This window comes from Lampetra fluviatilis, chromosome 9 (assembly GCF_964198595.1).
Source record: "Lampetra fluviatilis chromosome 9, kcLamFluv1.1, whole genome shotgun sequence".
Taxonomy (NCBI): domain Eukaryota; kingdom Metazoa; phylum Chordata; class Hyperoartia; order Petromyzontiformes; family Petromyzontidae; genus Lampetra; species Lampetra fluviatilis.
Window position 1 is genome coordinate 11808301 of NC_136283.1, and position 19625 is coordinate 11827925.

Genomic DNA, 19625 nt, shown 5'->3' on the forward strand with positions numbered 1-19625 from the left:
CGATCCTTAGCCTCGTGTCTATGATATATTCTTCAGCTTCATATATTTGGGGCTCAACTGTTCAGCATCCTTTTCCTGCTGTTCTGACATTTCCTGCAGTTCATTGCCATCGAAAGATATGGTGACCATGTCATCAGCAAATATTAAATGGTTTAAACTCTCTCCGTTTAGATTCACGCCTTCGTTTGTCCAATATATATTGGGAAAACATCTTCTCATGCATGCTGCTGTGTATTGCATTCCCAGAATGTCGTGTGGTTGACGGGATGTGGACAAATTACTTTCCACCAGTATATACATTCATGCCCCCACAACCCCGATTCTCAGGCGAAAAGTTGGATTCCTTCTGATGAACACTTCCCCATGCTGACCCTCGCCTTCATCGAGACGCTAATGACTATTTCAAGTTATATCCACAGCCAGGGATTGAAAAAACTTGCCCCCATTTAGTTTCAGACATAAATGCGCGGCAAACAGGTAACCGTATTGTTCATGCGATTATGGTAATGGGGGAAAAAAACTAATTTTAACTACCTTCATCTGAACACCCACTTGGGTGTCAACTGAAATATCCAAGTGGGCCCTGTGTGACTATTGCGGCCACTATTGCACCACTCTGGCAGAATGACGACTGCTCTCGCGTAAAAATCCGCCCCTTTTATACCAAAAAATGCAATTCAGCACCACAATATCCTATTCTGTCGCCGCTTATTCCAACAGCTGTGGAATGGCTCACAGTGGGTTGGGACTCGGGGTGGTGTTGGGAGATCGGCTTCTCGTGTTGTGGCGGATCATATCAATCAAAGTCTTGGTGGCTCGTGCGTGTGTAATGACAATAGGGCCTGCATGCGGTGTGAGTGGAATCGTGGGCATGGGAGGTAATGACAGCAAGGCCGTAGCCATGGAGTCAACATTGGGGGGGACCAAATCTTCCAGGGGGTCTAGGGGTCACCCCCCAGAAAGAAAAAAAAAATCTAAATTAGAAAACGAATTTCGTGCCATTTCCTGCCTAAAATATTTAAAAAATTCACAAACACATAGGATGGACTTTTTATTTATTTTTTACAATAACGTCTAATAGTGTATTATATTACATTGCTCTGTTTTTTTTATTTTTTACTTTTTCTTCTTTAATTGCATGCAATGCCAGAGATTAGGGATTAATAAAGTACAACCACAATCATATAAACAGAAATCTATTTTATAGCAATAAATGGGGGGGGGGGCATTTTGAGCATAATTGAATATTTATTGGGGGGGATGTGTCCCCCCCAATATATATTCTAATTACGGCCTTGAATGACAGGGATATCAGCTGTGAGTGCGAAGGGACTGGTTGCTCCGGGAATGATCGAGAAGGGGAGCGTGGTCAGGTGATGGAAGAGGACGGTGGAGTCTGACGGTGGAGCGAGCGTCCAGAGTCAGCGAGAAGGTTCGGAAAGGGGGCCGGGGCCGTGGCCTTGGTTGGTATATAAGGGGGAGATGCGCCGGAGACTCGGGGCTGTTGCAGTGGGGGTCTCTGCCTGATGTCAAGTGAACGTGTCTTCAATAAAGTGCCATCTCAAGAGAAGTGTGGCAAGTGGTCATTACACGTGGAAAGCTGACAGAGAGAGAGAGGGCACGGTGGCTCATTCTGTGCTAGATTTGAAGCTTTCGTGACTGCAAGGATTGATACTGTTAGGTTTTTCGGTAAAGTCACGTAGGTAAAAATAAATAAATAAAAACCTAAGAGTATCATTCTGTGCTTCCAGTCTCAAGCTGAGTGTCAAGGTGTCAACTTTTGCGTGCGGAATGGCGACACAGAGCGGCACGCAGCACACCACTCCATCATGCCCACACAATTCCGTCGAGGTGAGATGATTAATTAATTATTCACCCTCAAGAAACGTGTAAACCCATCTCCAATACTCTCCAACAGTACATCCACACCCCCTATACAGTACCTATTGACACACAACGCCGAATCTCAGGTGAACAATTGGATTCCTTCTGATAAACAACTGTCCCATGCTGGCCCTCGGCTTGCTCTTCCCCAGCACGGTCTCTGTCTTCCTGCTGCTGTTTGTGTGGCAACTCCTGGTGATCAATGCCCCCCTAGATTTGAAGCTTTCGCGACTCGCAATAATTCATACTCTTAGGTTTCTTCGGTAAAGTCACGTAGGTAAAAAAAAATTCAGAAACGTCTTGATTTATTAGTTTATTTCTATTATTTTTGTTATTTATTTTCATTATTTATTTTTTACTTACGTGACTTTACCAAAAAAACCTAAGAGTATCAATGCCCCCCGTCACGAGGCACGTTCACCACGGTCAGCTGCGGGTCAGCCTCGCTGCTGCCACTGCTGCCACTGTGGGTTTATCTACCCCGTGACGCCCGGTGCATCGGTCTACAGGGTGTTCCAGATGTCTCGTGACCCCCCCAATTAATTGACCCTTTAAATGTTTTCCTTTGCTAATTCATTTCTGTTTTCACACTAATTTGTTTTTAAAAAATAATAAAGTTTTACAGCATTAAATGGAAGTCACGCGACATCTGGACCACCCACGGTTCCACTTGGGTGTTGTGGTTAAGATGTGGACCTATCACCCCAGCAGTCTGTGCAGCTCCTTCTCACAGAGTCCAGCATCTGGTGATGCCGCTCAACCTCGCCCCGCCCCCACGCAAGAGGCTGGGTGGGTCGTCACCGAGTTTAAAATACAACTTCCAACATCCAGATCGTTTTTCAGAGACCGGCGCAAGAGATCGATTGTCTTAGAACAATGGTGCTGGGAAAAAAATACACTCACAGAAGGCTGTGTAGCTGATGGGATGTGTAAAAAAGGTACAGTAGTGGACACGTGTTGTTTCGTGGAATGAGAGGTACGGGGAGGAAGAGTAGTATTATCTGTTCATTTCTTTTGTTACTTATATTTCCCACAACGGCGCTGATGATTGTTTTGTGACACAGACAGGCTGGGAACCTGGTGGGGTGATGATTTTTTGGTGGGGAAAGGGTCCGCGTCTCATGGGTTTCACATGCATTGTCCTGTTTTTCTAGTCTGTGTCAGTGTGTTTTATTGCATCTATTGCAATCCAAATATAGCATATAATTTTACACCACAAACAAAAGGTGCAAGACCTGCGTGGGGCGATGGGACTCAAAATCCAATCACACACAACAGTATCATGAAGTGACCTTGTACAGCTAAAACGATTATACTGGTAGGAACCTGCTGGTTACACCAGCCCACATGGGATTATTGTGTCCGTCCGTCGTGCATCTTAAAATGGGAGGGGTGGGGCTGGGTGGAGAGGGGAGAGTGGGGAGGGAGGGGCTGGGTGGGGAGGGGCTGGGTGGGGAGAGTGGAGAGGGGCTGGGTGGGGAGGGTGGGGCTGGGTGGGGGGTGGGAGGGGTGGGGCTGGGTGGGGAGGGGCTGGTCACCCCGTGGTGCCCTTATAAAACTCAACGTTTAACCTACTCACGCCGGCTTGTGCCCACCCTCACAGTCGGGCAAATTTGCGGAAAACACCACGCCGCCGTTGACCCTGGCCATTGACCGAGCAACCCAACGTTCCTACCAGCTCCCTCCGCAGGAATGTGTTTTGTGGCTGGAATCATGCCAATATGTTTGTCAGCTTGTCGAGGGCATGGCTTTAACATGTGCTTTTGGTCACATTTGAAGGTGTGATAATAATAGCAATCTAGCACTGTGTAACACACAAACACCGATTACCTGCTACACGGAGGGAAATTGTAAAATAATACCGTCCACATGGTTCATATTTTTAATTAACAATTCGTATATATCTTGTCTCGTGATAATTTGATATCTCTGTCACCCTTCATATCAACTGTAGCACTCAAATATCCATGACCAGCTGAAAAGGCAAAAACCCAACACTTATATACCCAACTGATGCAGACACACACACGTGTATACACATGCTCCCATGTACATGGAATTATTTAATGACACCCATACATCTAAACGCACGATGAACATTTTTATTAAGAGCTTAAAACCAATGATCTTATAACCATTTCTAGGTGCAATTGGAAACCAATTAACTATGGGGTTTTTTGTTGTTTTATTTTGGCCAAAGGAATCCTAAAAGCCATAACAAATTTAAAGTGGACTAGTTAATCCAATAGTTGATTGATAACGTGCTGTAAATTATATTAGTAATATATCACAATTGATTTAAACTATCATCTTGCAATAATGAATATAATACAGCATCTGTATTTCTACTTTTCTCAGCAGTGGTTTTTAAGTCTTGGATCGGTCACCTCGTCACATAAATCAATGTAGGGTCTTTGTGGCAATTAAAAATATGTGGATAATGATAGTCACCAGTGTATAATTGAGTGGCGATGCCCATTATGAAAAGCTAGACAAGTGTTGATTTGTGAGTTGTTGATTTAAAAAGGCACTCGTCATTACGAGTCCCAAACCACGTAAAAGTTCCTACTATTCGTGGTCGGTTACATTGGACATTTTTGAGGATTTGTCTTGGGAGGATTTCTCTAGGACAGGGGTCGGCAACCAAAATAACAAGAAGAGCCATTTTGTTCGAAAACGGTTAATAAAAATCATTATTTCAAGAGCCGCAATTGCATGTGAATACGAGACGATCCTTCATAAGTAACGTCATGAAGCAATCATTAAAAAGCCACATGCGGCTCACGAGCCACATGTTGCCGAGCCCTGCCCATGGTAAACTGGAATCCCATGGTAAACTGTACTCCCATAATGAACTGGACTTTCATGGTAAACTGGACTTCTATGGAGTGTCTATAAACTAAACTATATTTTTTATTTACCAAGCCAGAAATGATAACTTATCATGTGGCCATTTATAGCAGCAATGTGTCTAAATGCTCAGGGAAAAACTGGAGGACCCAGAGAAAAATCCATGCGACCACAGAAAGAACATGCATACTCCAAATATACAGACATCAGGATCGGGCTCGAAACCCACCTCCTGCATACCAAGCAAGATCATTAACATCTCGCTACCGTGGCACCCCGAGTCTAGAAGGGAGAGCACATTTACATAAATAAAAAATACTACAATTCCATTTTCAGAAACACATATTCAATAACCACTTTGCATTGTTTAAACCAGGGGAAACACTATAGGAGAGTTTTCACAATTGCCACATACAGGCTGGGGAGACCATATTAAAACAAATGTTATAATAATTGGTTTTTTACCCTTCTATCTGGCAACAAGACTGACACCTTTTTTGTCAGTCTTGTTGCCAGATAGAAGGGTAAAAAAACAATTATCATATTTTTTACTGGCAAAATGAGGTTCCAATGGTGTGAAAACAAATGTTGTCTTTATTAATAACAAGTGGCGGTGACGTCACCTCAGCGCTTGTGCCATACTAAGTGCGCTTCGACACGTATGGACGGACATGGCTCAAATGTGAAATCCTTTGTAAAGTTGTATCAATGAATTTCCAACACCAGTTGCAATAAAAAAAGAAACGCCTGACAATGCCGAGCAATTACGGAACGTGTCCATATACGGCAGCTGAAAAATTTAGCGTCCGAATGAATTATGCAAGCGCTGCAATGGTATACCACTCTCGTATCAGCAAAAAGTGATGCGCGCACACGCACGTGACGTCACCGGTATCAGCTTTATCTCGAGGTCTGCTCGCTCTCGAATATCAGTGGCCGGTTTGAAGGCAGTCGACTAGTAAGCAACAACACGCGCATTCATTGTTCGCAAATAATTATGGAAATAACAAGCGTAAGTTGAAATTTATTTTGATTAAAAATACCAAACTGTGACAAGACGGAATTTTATTTTTTAAAAATCTACTGAGTTGTCACCAGACGCTAGACAGAACTGTCAATCTGGAATAAAAAGCAACTTTTTCATTAGTTGCATTTGTATAAAATCTCACATATTTTAGGATGGATTAAGTTTGAGAAGTTAAGACAGACTTATCAAAGATTCATATATTGTTTTAGACAAGTACACAGCAGCTGAAAGGGGCCACAACCCTGCTGGGAAGCTCAAACCGAGCACGAGGCTTTTGTCGACAAAAAAAACACAGGCAAGCAGGTGGTGGCGTGCAGCGCCACGCATAATAAGAGATGACTGACGTGGCCGGAGATTACGTGCGCCCAGGCAATTGATAGAGAGAGAGAGGGGAGGTTGGCATTGTGTCATGGAACACGGCTCGCCGGTGGCCAGCGCAGCACGAGGTCGCTTAAGCCTCGTGCGCGCCGAGGACGACGGCGCGTGGATGACAGCGGGACACAAGTGCGAAGCGGCTCTCAAGCAGAGCTGCTTTGAGACGTTGGCGTTGGACAGCGGCATCAGCAGTGGCAGCAGCGGCGCGGAGGCGCGGATGGGTGACCGCGTGTGCATCAATGTGTCGGGCGCGCGCTTCGAGACGCGAAGGGCCACGCTGGCCCGGTTCCCGGCCACGCTCCTCGGGAATGAGCACCGTCTTGCGCGCCACTACGACGCGCAGCAAAACGAGTACTTCTTCGAGCGACACCGCGACAGCTTCTCTGCCATCCTGCATTTCTACCAGTCGAGCGGCAGGCTCCAGCGTCCCACGATGGTGCCCATCGACATCTTCTGGGATGAAATCAGGTGAGAGGACGCGATGGAAAAGATTTCACATTTGAGCCCATCCCGACGTGGTCGCACTAAGCGCGACTTCCCACTCGTGAGAAATGCGACATTCAATGGAAAATTACTCCACGAAGCAAACCAAACAATCCCGTTTAATGTTGTGAAAAATATGTATATTGTTTAAACTACAAGGCCCAGAGGATGCCCAAGAAAACATGGCTCGACATCAAGGAGGATTTCAGAGATGGAGCAGACACTACTAGAGATAGACAGGCTAGAGCCAGGGGAAGAAAAGAGTTGAAAGTTTCGACCAGCGCGCACCAACCTATCTGCGCCGCCAAGGCATTGCAGACGTTTAAAATGCCCCACGAATGATGGAACCTGTAACACGTATAGTTCACACAATCTGTATCGGTTTGTGATATCCCCAAGACAGAATTCTTGCCAGCATTTGGGTTCTGTAATCAAACGTCAGGACATTAATATATAATATTCTTAGTCACAAATCAAGGTGTCTTCATGCACAAACAACCGTAGTTTGGTGTTCATCTTCATTGGCAGCCCAGAGCCAATGGTGACCCTTGCCACATGTTTCATAGAGACTCCAAGCAAGCTATGGGATTTGCATGACTTCATGACCTCGCATTAATTGTCCATGGAGTTGAATGAGATTACGCTCACATCCTATGTAAATAGGATGTGAGCGTAATATGTAAATAGGATGTGAGCGTGATCTAATGATTGCTTTCGATTAGTTAAACCATTGTAACGTTTTAAGCCACACCACGCTTTTAAAAAATCCTGCACAGCAACAGAGGGCTGTACATTATTGACACGAACAATGTTGTACAACCCTTTGACATTACACAACTCTTGCTAAGGGCGCCACGGTGGCGAGATGTTAACTACCTCGCTTGGAATACCGGAGGTCCTGACGTCTGTATATTTGGAGTTTGCATGTTTTTCCCGTGGTCGCGTGGATTTTTTACGGGTGCTCCGGTTTTCCCCTACACATTTAGAAACACACGTGAAGAGTGTTTGGCTGCTATAATTTTCCACATGATAAGCCACTTTGTTAAGCTATCATTTATGGCCAGGTCGCTTCTGAAAAATACCTATATAGCTTAGTGGGCCTTACCTGGTAAAATAAAAAAAAAGTGTGCCCAAATCCATCTTCTCAGTCTTGTCGCCGACTAAACAGGCATCACATCTCCACACTCTCCCAGTTCTCCCTCTCCATAACACAGCTCGTCGGGCATTTACAGGTCCCCTCCTCCCAGATCTTCACCAAGCCGCTAACCTCTTCCTTTTAGCTAGAACATTCCACCACTCAATGTAGTTTTTGTTGGGGGTTAGATCGCGTGAATATAAATGTGTCGTTAAACCCGCCACCACCCGACACAGCCAATTAGTAATGTTTGTCACGTAAAAAGAACATGCCAATTTGTTACTAGTACAGCACACCGGTTTGTTGGAGAGCAAATCCACAACATTTACAATTCCACCACTCGCTCTGCCTGCCCATTCTTTCCAAATGAATCAATCATACATCCAATCAGCCACACCGCATTCTGGGAGTGCACATTTAATCAGCATTGGGTTAACACAATGCAAGCTGTGGACTGGTTTTCACAATCAGTGTCTCATCAACAGTCAGGCTTACTTTAACCAATGTTGGTAAACTGCCAGATGCTTATGGACAAGGGCTCATATACTGGTCCTAAAATACAGCGAATAAAATGCTAATTACATTTCAGATGTTAAGACGTTTTTTTCAACTTAATGTCGCTAAATGGTAATACCCATTCAAATGTGACCCCTGCCTCGATGTACGTGTGTGTGCATGGGAACAATCGTTGCAGGTACTTTGACCTGGGAGACAAGGTGTTGTCACAGCTGCGTGAAGAAGAAGGCATGGATCCCACAGAGGACCTGGTGAACCCAAACGCCATGCCGGTCCACACACGCGGTTTCCACAGCCACCTGTGGCTTCTCTTCGAGTCGCCCGAGAGCTCCAATGCCGCGCGGGTCATCGCCATCGTCTCCGTGTTCGTGATCGTCGTCTCGATCGTCATCTTCTGCTTGGAGACGTTGCCCGAATTCCGCGAGGAAGAAACCCATTTCAAGCAAGGGCTTGCCGGAAACACCACCGACACGAAAAATGTCATAGACCCATTCTTCCTGGTGGAGACCACGTGCATGGTGTGGTTCTCGTTCGAGTTCATCGTCAGGCTCATTGCCTGCCCATGCAAACCCACGTTCATCCGTGACCTCATGAACGTCATCGACCTCATCGCTATCCTGCCGTACTTCATCACCCTCATCACCGACTTGACGGGGTCCATGGTGCCAGAGTACGTCTCGGAGACGGCGACCACCACACACGCGTACAGCTCAGTGGCCACATCCTTGGCGACCGCGAGCCCAGGCACGGGGGACAGCATCAGCGAGATCGTTCCAGCCGGTGGCGTTCCCAGCGTAACCGGGAACAGCGGTCGTGGTGGCACAGTGGCGGCCGGGGCCGGGGGCAGTGGCAGTGGGGGGCAGACCATGTCCCTTGCCATCATTCGCGTGGTGCGCCTGGTGCGCGTCTTCCGCATATTCAAGCTGTCACGCCACTCCAAGGGCCTCCAGGTACGCGGCGCTTAAGAGCGACCACTCTGCTCCATGGAATGAATGCCACCACCCGACACAGCCTATGCTGTGGGTTAACTCTTCAACACACCGGTGTGCTGAAGTAGTGACTAATTGAAACGATTTGCTGATGTGTGACAAACCTTACGAATTGGCCGTGTCGGGTGGTAGCGAGTTTAACGACGCATTTATATATTTACGCGATCTAACCCACAAAAACCTGTATTACGGATATTGGTCGCAAAAGCCTACGTGTGAAATTGGAATGAATGCCCTTAACATTGTTTTCAGTGTCCCGTATTCCTGTTGCTACTGCCACGGTTACCGTTCCCGTGAACTTCGCTCGTTGAATTTTCATCCTCCTTCCCCCCCCATGTTGAGGGCTTTGTCTCTACTCGACTTAATGTTTCGTCTCATCCACAGTGTTCAATCACCGACACTGCAGGTCACAGCAAATCACTCACCTCATCACCCACACACTCTCACCACACCGCAGGTCACAGCAAATCACTCACCGAATCACCCACACACTCTCACCACACCGCAGGTCACAGCAAATCACTCACCGAATCACCCACACACTCTCACCACACTGCAGGTCACAAACACATCACTCACCTCATCACCCACACACTCTCACCACACTGCAGGTCTCAACACATCACTCACCTCATCACCCACACTCTCACCACACTGCAGGTCTCAACACATCACTCACCGAATCACCCACACACTCTCAGCACACTGCAGGTCTCAACACATCACTCACCTCATCACCCACACACTCTCACCACACTGCAGGTCACAGCAAATCACTCACCGAATCACCCACACACTCTCACCACACTGCAGGTCACAACCACTCACTCACCGAATCACCCACACACTCTCACCACACCGCAGGTCACAGCAAATCACTCACCGAATCACCCACACACTCTCACCACACCGCAGGTCACAGCAAATCACTCACCGAATCACCCACACACTCTCACCACACCGCAGGTCACAGCAAATCACTCACCGAATCACCCACACACTCTCACCACACCGCAGGTCACAACAAATCACTCACCGAATCACCCACACACTCTCACCACACTGCAGGTCACAGCAACTCACTCACCGAATCACCAACACACTCTCACCACACTGCAGGTCACAGCAACTCACTCACCGAATCACCCACACACTCTCAGCACCCCGCAGGTCACAGCAAATCACTCACCGAATCACCCACACACTCTCACCACACTGCAGGTCACAACAACTCACTCACCGAATCACCCACACTCTCTCACCACACTGCAGGTCACAGCAAATCACTCACCGAATCACCCACACACTCTCACCACACTGCAGGTCACAGCAAATCACTCACCGAATCACCCACACACTCTCACCACACTGCAGGTCACAACAACTCACTCACCGAATCACCCACACACTCTCACCACACTGCAGGTCACAGCAAATCACTCACCGAATCACCCACACACTCTCACCACACTGCAGGTCACAACAACTCACTCACCGAATCACCCACACACTCTCACCACACCGCAGGTCACAAATACTTCTATTTCTGCATCTCCCATAGCCACCGCTCCAATTTGGGATTCTCTTTTCACAAGCTCGCAGAACCTTGCTCAATTCCAGAAACGTGTTATCTTTCATCTGTACAGCTTTGAGAGTGCTGTTTGTTGTTGGTCGCTCGACGTTTTAGGCCAATTGGTCTGTGCTCAACAAATCTCATCTCCCCCCCAACGTCCTCCACTTAGCCTCCCATTTTCCACATCCGTGACCCCATCCTGCCCCGTACCCTGCCTTTGGAATAGGCACCAACAATTAAATACGATACGTAGTTGTATTTCATATTCAACTACGTGGCTTTTGGCGAGCCATCGAGCAAAGACGGTCACCGCATCGCGCGCTTTCAGATGCGCTTCTGCAGCCGTCTGGAACGCTCTACTTTCGGATACAGTATAAGGAAGCCACAGGAGCTATGCGCTTTTAAGTCTAGATTGAAAACGCATTTCTATAGAACTGCACGGTTGGATACGTACGGTGCGAAAGATGTTCAAAGTACAGGATATATACATTGTGTATACCGTATATAAAATGGTTTGTTGTAAACACTTATTATTACGTCTCCAACCAGTTGTGGGCGATAGTTCAGCTATTGTTGTGGGCGCTAGGTAACCTATTGAGCACATAAAATAATGCTGGGGGAGCACACAGGGTAGTGTGTGGTCAGCACCACACCTGGCCACCTTCGGCTCCCTAGTGCTGACGCCGCATCTGGTAATAATGTACGGCTTAGCAGAGGTGGGACAAAGTCATTGTTATGCAAGTCCAAGTCGAGTCGCAAGTCATCAAATTCATGACTCGAGTCTGACTCGAGTCCAAGTCACATGACTCGAGTCCACATCTCATAGGTGGGACAAAGTCATTGTTATGCAAGTCCAAGTCGAGTCGCAAGTCATCAAATTCATGACTCGAGTCTGACTCGAGTCCAAGTCACATGACTCGAGTCCACACCTCTGCGGCTTAATTAACCTAGAGGATGCCAGGAACAGGTTCAAATACTGTGCCGGGTTCCACCGATGTACATGTCTGGGAACAGAGCTCGCTTCACTGGTAGCACAGTGTCTGATTCACTGAACTACCACTCACCACATTCACATACGCACATCGACAATGTAAACGTAGGTAGCATCTAAATGTACCAGCATCTCAAACCTCACAGAAAGAAAAGTCCCTCAAAATGTGACTGTGTATAGTGTTCATACAGCCACATTGAAGGCAGTGGTAAACGTACCTTTGGAGCACCGGCTAATGAACACAAATGTACATGGACGTGTTTGCTTAGGTTAAATATAGAATTGAATTTCTCAATTGAACTGAATTTCTCAATTGAATTTCTCAATTCAATTCTGTGCCAGTGAAAATGTAAAAAAGTTTAAGATGCGCTTTCAATGCCTTGCACAGATCCTGGGTCAAACACTGAAGGCCAGCATGCGGGAGCTGGGACTCCTCATCTTTTTCCTCTTCATTGGAGTCATCCTCTTCTCCAGTGCTGCCTACTTTGTGGAGGCCGATGACCCCGACTCGCACTTCACGAGCATCCCAGATGCCTTCTGGTGGGCCGTTGTGACGATGACCACGGTGGGCTATGGTGACATGCGGCCCATCACACTGGGAGGAAAGATTGTTGGCTCTCTGTGTGCCATCGCGGGCGTGCTCACGGTGGCACTGCCCGTTCCTGTTATTGTGTCCAACTTCAACTTCTTCTACCAGCGAGAGCGCGATAGGCCTGAAGCCAAGGAGTCATTTTTGCTGGAGTTGGATGACAATCACATGGACTTATCAGATGAAGATGGAGACAGTGAATACGGGGTGTACGAGAATCACGTGGAGACAGATTTTTGAAGCTGCAACACTTGGCAACACCAACACTGCATTTGTTTTTAGTGTACGGTGTACAATGCTGACATACAACCAGTAGATACATAAAACTCGTCAGCTTCATTGATATTAGTTTTAAATTGAAATATAAGGTGTGACCAATGTCCTCTAATTCTTCTCCTCCTGTCCTCTTACACCATAAAAATGACAAATTTATAACAAATCCCAATTGTTTTGTATTTTACAGCTTCCTTATATCATTGCCATTTGAAACGTGTATTGACTTACAAGTGTGATAGTCAACACGTTTTTATTTAATGGCAGGCCTAAGTATTGATGCTGGATAGTGGGGATTATTGACCGTGAATGTACGAGTGCTCATCATCATAGAGAAGTGCACTTCCATGTACTTCCATGTAGAGATAGTGGCTAGCATATTAACCGTTTTCATGGATGTCTAAAACAACCATAAGTCATTGGGTGTGTAACAATGTTAAGTGAACGTAATTTGCACTTGCATCTTTACAAGTTATCTCAGCATTACTTTGGGTCCCATTGGGGCCTCTTTGCTTTAATTAAAAAATAAAAAATTGATACGAGCTCACAACCAAAATAGAAATGTTTAACATGTATATCTGCAGTTTTAGATGTCGTGTTTCTCCTCACACACGTTTAGACATTCTAATTCTTAGAGGTAAACCAATAAACTCTTGCTGCAAATATATACAAATTCAAAGCAATGAGTGGAAGTGTGCGTGTAATTCAATGTATGGTTTTTAAAAATGTTAAGTTTCTTTGAACCATATAACTTTCCTCTGAAACCACTGACAACTGAAATTGTTTATTACATTCACACATTGCCCCTCATTGTCGAACACAGTTCAAATTTGGTTATGCAATAGCATGACAGATTTCATAAGGAGCCCTGGTGTTGCCATATTGGAAACCCCACATTGATCTTAAATTTGGAGCTTTCGTGACTGCAGGAATTACTCTTTGGTTCTTTCGGTAAAGTCACGTATAAAGATAAAATAATAAATTAAATAATAACAATTATTTTATCTTTATACGTGACTTTACCGAAAGAACCAAAGAGTAACCCCACATTGAGTTTCCTGGATAATGCTTTAAAACAGTTAACCAATTACAAATTTACAACTCAAAACAAAGGAATACATTTTCATATTCTTTAGGTCTTTCGGTAAAGCAACGTAGATAAGTTAAAAAAATAATAAAATAAACAAAAACTATGACGTTTCGATTGCAACACATCTACCATCATCAGGTGTAAAAAGAGGGGGAAGCCACTAAAGGGCGTAGCCCAAATGTCCTGGTATCACTTCGTTCTGATACCAGGACGCTTGGGCTATGCCCATTTTGAACCGTTAAAACAGCTTGCCTTTATACTATTTGGGTCTTTCGGTAAAGTCACGTAGATAGAAAAAAAAGTAAACAAAAAAAAATCACGACGTTTCGATCGCAACACAAGCAATCGTCCTCAGGTGAAAAATATTTTTAAAATATTTTTCTATCTACGTGACTTTACCGAAAGACCCAAAGAGTATGAATTCCTGCAGTCACGTCACGAAAGCTTTAAGTCAAGAATACATTTTCCTCATTTATTTACCACGGTTTAATGTTTCATGCGTGCAAATGCATCTGAGCACTGAATCACTCCTGGTCAAGTTTGCCATTCATTCTTGTTTGAGAGTCCCAGCCTCGTCTTCTTTGACGATGGTCGTGTGCGCACTCCTAAGGGCCTCTTGCATTTCCTGGAACTTGGCCAAGCAGCATGCCTCGTCCACGTCGCACCACCGGTACGCCACGTGTTCGTGTGACAGCGTCACGGCCTGGCCCTCGGTGCCACCCTTCAGCTCGGCCAGCAAGTACACCACCGTCTTCAGGTTGACGCCACCGCCGTTGCGCTTGGGCACGTTGTACTGCATCACGTGCTGGAACCCGGGGATGAGCAACAGGTGTTCAGATCCCAGTCCAGCCTCCTCGTGAGTTTCCCGGAGGGCCGTCTGTAGGTCGTTCTCGCCCGGGTCCACATGTCCTGTGGGTCAAACAACAACAACACAAACCACTACGTTACAATACAGTGGCTTTTCGTGTACGATGCCTGACGAGCTCTCAATTTTACACCCAAAAGTTATTAAATGTCTTCATATATCCCTGTGCCGTCAACTTGTCTCAGAACGCCACGTTGTGATTCTCGTCTTCTCATATTCCACATATCTAAGGTGTTATGAGCTTTTATGTCAGGGCACCAGCAGTATACATTTCCAAGTTCGCAAAGTACACTTGGATGGGCAACAACCACTGAATGGCTGCTCAAAAAAAGGTACAAGAGTCAAAGGAAAAGGGCCTGGTGTCAATTTTCAGGGCAAGGCATCACTTAAAGAGGGCAAGGCCTTGCTATAATGGGCCAGGGAGAACACAACACAGCATCAATAATACTCCTACAACTGCCAAGTGAGTTCTCAAGATAACTTGCAAGCACACGAACATGCACGTGAATTGTGTCCAGACATGAACAATCTAGACGTGCAATCTTAACTTCCCATCACTGGTAATTTGTCTTTACCTCCTCACAACTCATCATCCCCCCTCCTCCAGAGACCCCTTTCTTTATCTGGGTCCTCTGTACAGGCAGTCCTCGGCTTATGAACGCCCGACTTACGCACATCCGTACTTACGAACCAGCTTACATGAAAATAAAAACATTTACCTCGACTTAAAACGTGAACTCGCAATTGCAAACAGAACCGCGGAACTATTTTGTTCAGAGGAGAATTCTCCACGTAATGTAATGAGTTGGCCTCGCGCTGGAAGTGTTTGCATGTGTACGTGCAAGGACATGTGTGTGTGTTAAAGTGTGAGTGTGTGGGCAGCGGTAGTGTAGCGGTTAGTGCGCCGCGTTACGAAAGTGACGACCCGAATTCGATTCTTGCTCATGCAATTGTGACTACACGCTAGCATCAATTTTTTATTTGTTACTTTGTTTTATTTCCTATACAGTGTTTTTGTTTGTGTTACATGCAAATGAAACAATATTTCTTCTCAATGAGTTTTAACTATGCTTCCATTTTTGTTGAACCGTAACACATTTCATAGCACTGACCGTATGAGCAATTAAAAAGTGCATTACAGTAGTCTTCTTGGTTCTTTCGGTAAAGTCACGTAGAAGGGAAATAATAAAAATAAAACATAATAGAATTTTATTGTTTTATTTAAAATAACACTATACTGTAAAATTTCGATTTAAAGCTTTCGTGACTGCAGGGATTCATCTTCTTGGTTCTTTTGGTAAAGTCACGTAGAAGGGAAATAATACAATAATACAACATTCTTTTATTATGTTTTATTTTTATTATTTTAAATAAAACATAATAAACGAATATTATGTTGAATTTGTATTATTTTATTATTTCCCTTCTACGTGACTTTAAGAACCAAGAAGATGCAGTCACGAAAGCTTTAAATCTAAAATTTACAGTATAGTTCTTTGGTTCTTTTCGGTTAAGTCACGTCTAAAAATAAAATAATAAATTAAAATAACATATTACGACGTTTCGATTGCAACACAAGCAATCATCATCAGGTATAAAAGAAATAGCAACAAAAATCTAACTAGAAAACTATAGACAGACATACAAGCAGACAGACATCACAACGGCACACAGAGAGAGGACACAAATCGGCACAAAGAGAGGGGTCGTTTCTGTGACGGTCCCTTAAATATAGAGAGGGGGGGCGGGGACGGAGAGAGGGAGGGGGCAGAGAGAATTAGCATATCAATGAGTGTACGGCAACGTACTGCTGTTGCAAGTAAGATGACAATGTGGAACGGGCACGCAAAATTGAAAACGGGCACGCAAAATTGAAAATTAGGAGACAGGCACACGAAAATTAAATAACCTAGCAAAATATCGAAATGTGATGTAATACAACACAGAGAGTCGGTTAACACACAATTAACGCATAGCCTGGTTGATTACGTGTTTCAAAATTTGCTAAGTTAGAATTTTAAGTGTGAAAATTCCAAAGAGAGGACACAGGCAGAGAGAACAAATAGCCAGAAAGAAAAAGGATAAGCTTAAAACTTCCCCACATTTCGATATTTTGCTAGGTTATTTAATTTTCGTGTGCCTGTCTCCTAATTTTCAATTTTGCGTGCCCGTTTTCAATTTTGCGTGCCCGTTCCACATTGTCATCTTACTTGCAACAGCAGTACGTTGCCGTACACTCATTGATATGCTAATTCTCTCTGCCCCCTCCCTCTCTCCGTCCCCGCCCCCCCTCTCTATATTTAAGGGACCGTCACAGAAACGACCCCTCTCTTTGTGCCGATTTGTGTCCTCTCTCTGTGTGCCGTTGTGATGTCTGTCTGCTTGTATGTCTGTCTATAGTTTTCTAGTTAGATTTTTGTTGCTATTTCTTTTATACCTGATGATGATTGCTTGTGTTGCAATCGAAACGTCGTAATATGTTATTTTAATTTATTATTTTATTTTTAGACGTGACTTAACCGAAAAGAACCAAAGAATAATTCCTGCAGTCACGAAAGCTCCTAAATTAAGATTACAGTATAGTGTTCCGACTTACGAACAGTTCGACTTACGAACGGGTCTCAAGAACGAATTAGCTTCGTAGCCCGAGGACTGCCCGGCTCTATCTGGGTGCCCTGTGCTGGAGTCGCGCTGGGTTCCTTGTTTTTGGGATCCTAAGGTTGCCCACAATATCGGGTGTCAGAATTTTATTTGGACCGAGGTCTGGTGGCACCGTGTCGAGCTTGATTCGCAGGAGACTGCAAGAGTTCTGACAGACCAAGGCTGAGAAACACGTCCGGGTTTGGACTGCGGTGGTGAAGGTGACCACCGCACAAGCAGCCCCCGTGGGTCACACCTTTAGGCGGGGTCCAGTGGTTTCCCCCGTACGATGTCTGCAGCAGGAGAAACTCGACCGCCGCTCGTTGCTGCTGCCGCAGTCTCCTGAAGACGATGAAGCCACAGGCGCGGGGACTCATTTCGGAGCTCGCCACCTGCACTGCTTGCTGCAGCTGTTCGCCGCACTCTCCCTTACAAACATGGCGCCCGTGCGCCCCCCTCCCCCGCCCTTAGATAACAGGAAGTTGCGTCACCGCGAGAGGAAGCCGCCGGCGCCATCTTGAGTCAGGGAGAGTCCATAAGTTCCGCTGACATTACAATGATTTAGAGTTGAAGCTAATTAACTTTTACCAGAGGTGTGGACTCGAGTCATGTGACTTGGACTCGAGTCAGACTCGAGTCATGAATTTGATGACTTGCGACTCGACTTGGACTTGCATAACAATGACTTTGTCCCACCTATGAGATGTGGACTCGAGTCATGAGACTTGGACTCGAGTCAGACTCGAGTCATGAATTTGATGACTTGCGACTCGACTTGGACTTGCATAACAATGACTTTGTCCCACCTCTGACTTTTACTACATACATTTATAGTAAGTAAAACATGTTTTAGGCGTATTTATATATATATAGTAGCAATAGCAGTGCAGCAAAACGACAAATGCACGCAGTGGTATTGGAGGATGTGGTCAAATATAAAATACAGGAACTTCTCTACTTACGAACATTCGACCTACGAACTTTCAGAAATACGAACAAACCTGCCCATATGTCCATTTGCCTGTTCGGACCGAGAGTCGTAAGTTAAACCGCCGCGCAATAGATGTCGGTGGTGGCATCTACATCAACAGAACGTGAAGAACCAGTGGCATCTACATCTGCATGAAGAACCAGTGACATCTACATCAAGTTCAAGTTCATTTATTAGGTATAGCCCTGTGAGCCATTCGGCTCTTGAATCGGGTGCAACCGCAACAAACAAAAAACAAAAACATGAACAAAAAACATCTTAAAGTGAATATGTGACTAAGTGCAAACATAAAATCCAAGAAAAGACAGCAAAATATTGCAGAAAAAAAACACCGTACACCAACGCTGTGTGCAAAAAATCCCAGTGGGATGCAAGTCAAACAACAACAACCATACATCTACAGAACGTGAAGAACCAGTGGCATCTACATCTGCATACCATGAAGAACCAATGGCACCGACATATACATGATATTATATAACGTGTCAAGCCATTCCCCGTGTTTAGTGTACACGCCATTCAATATGTTTGGAATCGACAGAAATAAAGTTGTAGTTACGAACAAATCGACTTACGAACAGACCCCTGAAACTCTTTCGTAAGTAGACGAATCCCTGTCTATAAAAACCGCTTGGTCACGATGTTTATTTTTTATTCATTCAAATATTTCACCTGAACAACATCTTCAGAATGTGACATCTCGTTTGCAAAATGCCACATTTGACAGGAACAAGAGTAGTCACATTAATCTCCTGGGCTCACGATAAATAATTACTTATATACAAAAGAATAACGAGTCAAGTTTGCTAAATCAACTCGTAAAGGCCATTCCGCACGGTTTTAACTGCCCGGCTGAGTCGAGGGGCCACATTGGCACAGGTCTTGGGGTCATGTCCATCAGACAATGTAATCGTCATTACTTCCCTCTGATATTGTAAACACAGGGGGACATGCACGTATATTATTTTATGCAGCTAACCCCCTTAGTCTTTGAGTGGGATGATGTATTTTACTCGTCCAAGAGCACAGGCCAGATGCTTGCCAGTACCACCTGTGGTGGCATAACATTGTTGGTTCTAATTTCTTCATAGCAAGTGATAGTGAAGTATGTGATAACCATATTCTTCTATGGTTCTTTCGGTAAAGTCACGTCTTTTCTATCTACGTGAATTTTCCTGAAAGAACCATAGAATATGAATTCCTGCAGTCCTGAAAGTTTTAAGTCAAAATGTATGTGATAACCAGTTGAAATTAGTGGGTTATATAATGTACCGTACTCGTATTAGCCGTATACATACATCGGTACTGCTAAAGTTTTGCTATATTAGGTGGTACCAACTTCGGCTGTTGCCCA

At 45.0% G+C, this 19625-nt stretch overlaps 2 protein-coding genes across 2 annotated transcripts; one reads left to right on the plus strand and one right to left on the minus strand.

The window, feature by feature from the left end:
• The first annotated feature begins 6170 nt into the window (after positions 1–6170).
• Positions 6171–12772, plus strand: LOC144934199 (potassium voltage-gated channel subfamily A member 2-like). The gene is made up of 3 exons (XM_078859781.1): positions 6171–6604; positions 8449–9220; positions 12212–12772. The coding sequence occupies exons 1-3, from the start codon at positions 6171–6173 to the stop codon at positions 12650–12652; spliced, it is 1647 nt and encodes a 548-aa protein (XP_078715907.1). The 3' UTR covers positions 12653–12772.
• Positions 12773–14118: 1346 nt separating this feature from the next.
• NUDT2 (nudix hydrolase 2) lies at positions 14119–17705 on the minus strand. Its single transcript, XM_078859782.1, has 2 exons — positions 17537–17705; positions 14119–14684 (listed from the first exon to the last, which is right to left on the minus strand). Exons 1-2 carry the CDS (start codon positions 17655–17657, stop codon positions 14323–14325), a joined length of 483 nt encoding a protein of 160 aa, XP_078715908.1. The 5' UTR covers positions 17658–17705; the 3' UTR covers positions 14119–14322.
• Between the last annotated feature and the right edge of the window lie 1920 nt (positions 17706–19625).

What these genes read in the sequence shown, in the direction of transcription:
- NUDT2 (XM_078859782.1), bottom strand. Translation starts at nt 17,657, where the DNA reads ATGAGTCCCCGCGCCTGTGGCTTCATCGTCTTCAGGAGACTGCGGCAG. An exon ending in CCACTGGACCCCGCCTAAAG is followed by an intron (nt 14,685 to 17,536) that starts GTGTGACCCACG and finishes TTTGACCCACAG; the next exon opens with GACATGTGGACCCGGGCGAG.
- LOC144934199 (XM_078859781.1), top strand. Translation starts at nt 6,171, where the DNA reads ATGGAACACGGCTCGCCGGTGGCCAGCGCAGCACGAGGTCGCTTAAGC. An exon ending in ATCTTCTGGGATGAAATCAG is followed by an intron (nt 6,605 to 8,448) that starts GTGAGAGGACGC and finishes CAATCGTTGCAG; the next exon opens with GTACTTTGACCTGGGAGACA. An exon ending in GCCACTCCAAGGGCCTCCAG is followed by an intron (nt 9,221 to 12,211) that starts GTACGCGGCGCT and finishes TGCCTTGCACAG; the next exon opens with ATCCTGGGTCAAACACTGAA.